The sequence below is a fragment of the Fulmarus glacialis genome, unplaced genomic scaffold (assembly GCF_000690835.1).
Source record: "Fulmarus glacialis isolate BGI_N327 unplaced genomic scaffold, ASM69083v1 scaffold46752, whole genome shotgun sequence".
NCBI lineage: Eukaryota > Metazoa > Chordata > Aves > Procellariiformes > Procellariidae > Fulmarus > Fulmarus glacialis.
In genome coordinates, this window is record NW_009196798.1 from 1 (window position 1) to 2,323 (window position 2,323).

At 42.9% G+C, this 2,323-nt stretch overlaps 1 protein-coding gene across 1 annotated transcript in view; it reads left to right on the forward strand.

Annotated features, from left to right (window-relative positions):
• Positions 1–2,050: 2,050 nt before the first annotated feature.
• Positions 2,051–2,323, forward strand: part of PEX13 (peroxisomal biogenesis factor 13) — a gene marked incomplete at its 5' end in the record, with an annotated part of 2,422 nt that continues 2,149 nt past the window's right edge. The window contains one exon of the mRNA XM_009572324.1: positions 2,051–2,323. This exon is cut by the window's right edge and continues 440 nt beyond it. Within this exon, the coding sequence (XP_009570619.1) occupies positions 2,051–2,323 (273 nt within the window).

Genomic DNA, 2,323 nt, shown 5'->3' on the forward strand with positions numbered 1-2,323 from the left:
CCCCCCCGGGCCTCCCGCCTTGGCCTTCTCCCCTGAGGCGAGCTCAAAGGTCGGGCCCAGCCGGGCAGTGCCTCCGCGAGCTAGTGGCCGAGCAGAGCTGGAGGGGATTTGGGTTACCTGCTGGGGTGGTTTGGGGTCGTTTGCCCCCTTTGTTGAGGGGTCGTGTGCCGGGAGGGGTCCCTGGTGGATTCCCCTTCCCCGGGAGAGAGAGGCGCTGGTCTCAAACCCTACTTGCGTCTGTAGAAAGCTGCATGTTTAATGTCGTGAAGGTAAAGCTGTACGTGTTGCCACGAGTGGACAAAGTGCGGGTGTCCGTTCCTGGGGATTATGTAGCTCTGTAAGCGTGGGTGCCTCTGTAGGAGTGGAGCAGCAGGGTGGCGGTGTCCCCAGGAATTGGGAAAGATGCATGTGTATGAGCGTCATGTGTGTTCCCCCGGGAATCTTGAGTTTTTCAGAAAATCCAACCTGCTCACGGGGAAGGATGTTGTACAGAAAGTGTTTGTAAACTCCTTCCTGTTTATCAGAAATGAAGGAAAGCTTGGCGGTTGAAGATCAGTCTTGTTTTTCCTTTGGTGCTAGCGATTGCAGTTAGAGTGAGCTGAAACTGGGCAAAAGGTTAGCTCAAGACTAAACATTCAACAGAAACTTTTCTGCTTTCACTGCAAGCTGAAGCTTGCTGAGCAAGAAATTTGATGTTAATTTTTCTTGGTGGGGTTATCTGGCTCATTTACAATGAGCTTCAAGCAGCTTTAAAGTGAGGTGTCCTGAGTTGACTATTGGGGAGGGGGGTGTCGTGTGACTTAATAAGTTACAGTACCTGTGTTTTCTGTGATAATAATTTATTTTTGCTTCTGTTTTTAACTGCTAAGAGAGTTAAAGTCTATGATGGAAAAACCAAACAGTGTAAAGATGTAAATATTATTCTTTGCTATGGAAACCTGTAAGTTTTGCTGAGAGGAAGTTGTTCCCTACCTTGTACAGAAACAGTATAGCAAGCATGCTTCACATTGAAAGCAGTGCAGAAGGAAGCAGCTCCGTAGCAATTCAAACTTTACTTTTCTTCTTCTATTTTTTCCTGTGAATTTAATGGACTACAGAAGTGGAAGTCGTGGGATGAGGCAGTAAACATGGGCAATGACCAAAATGTTTGACTTTTGGGATGATAATATGGAATTAACTTCTTAATGAAACAGCAAAAGTTGGACAGCTGCTTGACAGAATTCAAATACCAGTCTAGTACTTGCAGACTCTTATTACAAAGGGCATAGATAAAATGACTTAAACTTATGGGCATACAAAGGAATAAAGGTTTACTAAATTAAAAACAAATAATTGACTCTTTCAAAAAATAATACCTCTTTCTGCCAACAATTAACAGTAATAGATTCAATCCCTTGACATGCTACATAAAGGTAATTAGATAGTTTGGGTAGAGGGGGCAATTGGGGGATCCAGGGCCCTTGTATATGTTGTTGTATAACTACTTCAGATTCTCAGTTATGTCACACCACCCTTTTCTCAAAAGGTGGATTCAAAGGAGGTCTCAGACTATCTTACTGCTGTATCATTGGCTCATTGTATAGAAGAGCTGAGAACAAGTGTTGGAAATAAAGCTCTCAGACTGCAAGTTCATAAATATTCTTGGTAGTGCATACGAGAGGCTTTTGTGTGCAGAAAAACTACCTAGATGTTATAGCATCAGATTTGATGGATCTAGATGTAGCATTTCATGCTTTCTTAGTCAATACAATAAATAGACTGAAAGTTTTTCCTTGTGTACGTTTTAGATACGCTGCGGTTCTACATTTACACTGAATATCTCATTATATTTTTTTTGTCCCAGAAAGACCTGTATTTCCTGACTAGAATTTTTACTTCCCACAAACGTTGTGCAATGTACAGAGTGTTTGTCTACCAGTAGGTAGGATAGGTTCCCTATCCTAGCGCTACTGAAACGCACTGTTGTATTTATGAGTTAACCAAGAACTCTGGGGAAAGGAAAATAAAAATTTATTTTGAGTACTGATCTTGCTTGTCTGAATTTGTTTAGGTCTGCTGACTTGGGTGACAACCTGCTGACCAGGCCTGGACAACCCACAGTTGCACGAATACCTCCACCTATTTTGCCAAGACCATCACAGCAAACGGGAAGCAGTAGTCTGAGCTCTTTCAGGCCAGCATATAGTAGTTCTTTTTCTCCAGGGTATGGTTCACCACATGGAACCTCTTTTTATGGAAGCTATAGTCCTTACAGTTACGGATATGGTGGTTTGGGTTATAACCGCTTTCGTACAGATGATATTCCTCCCAGCAGGTTTGTTCA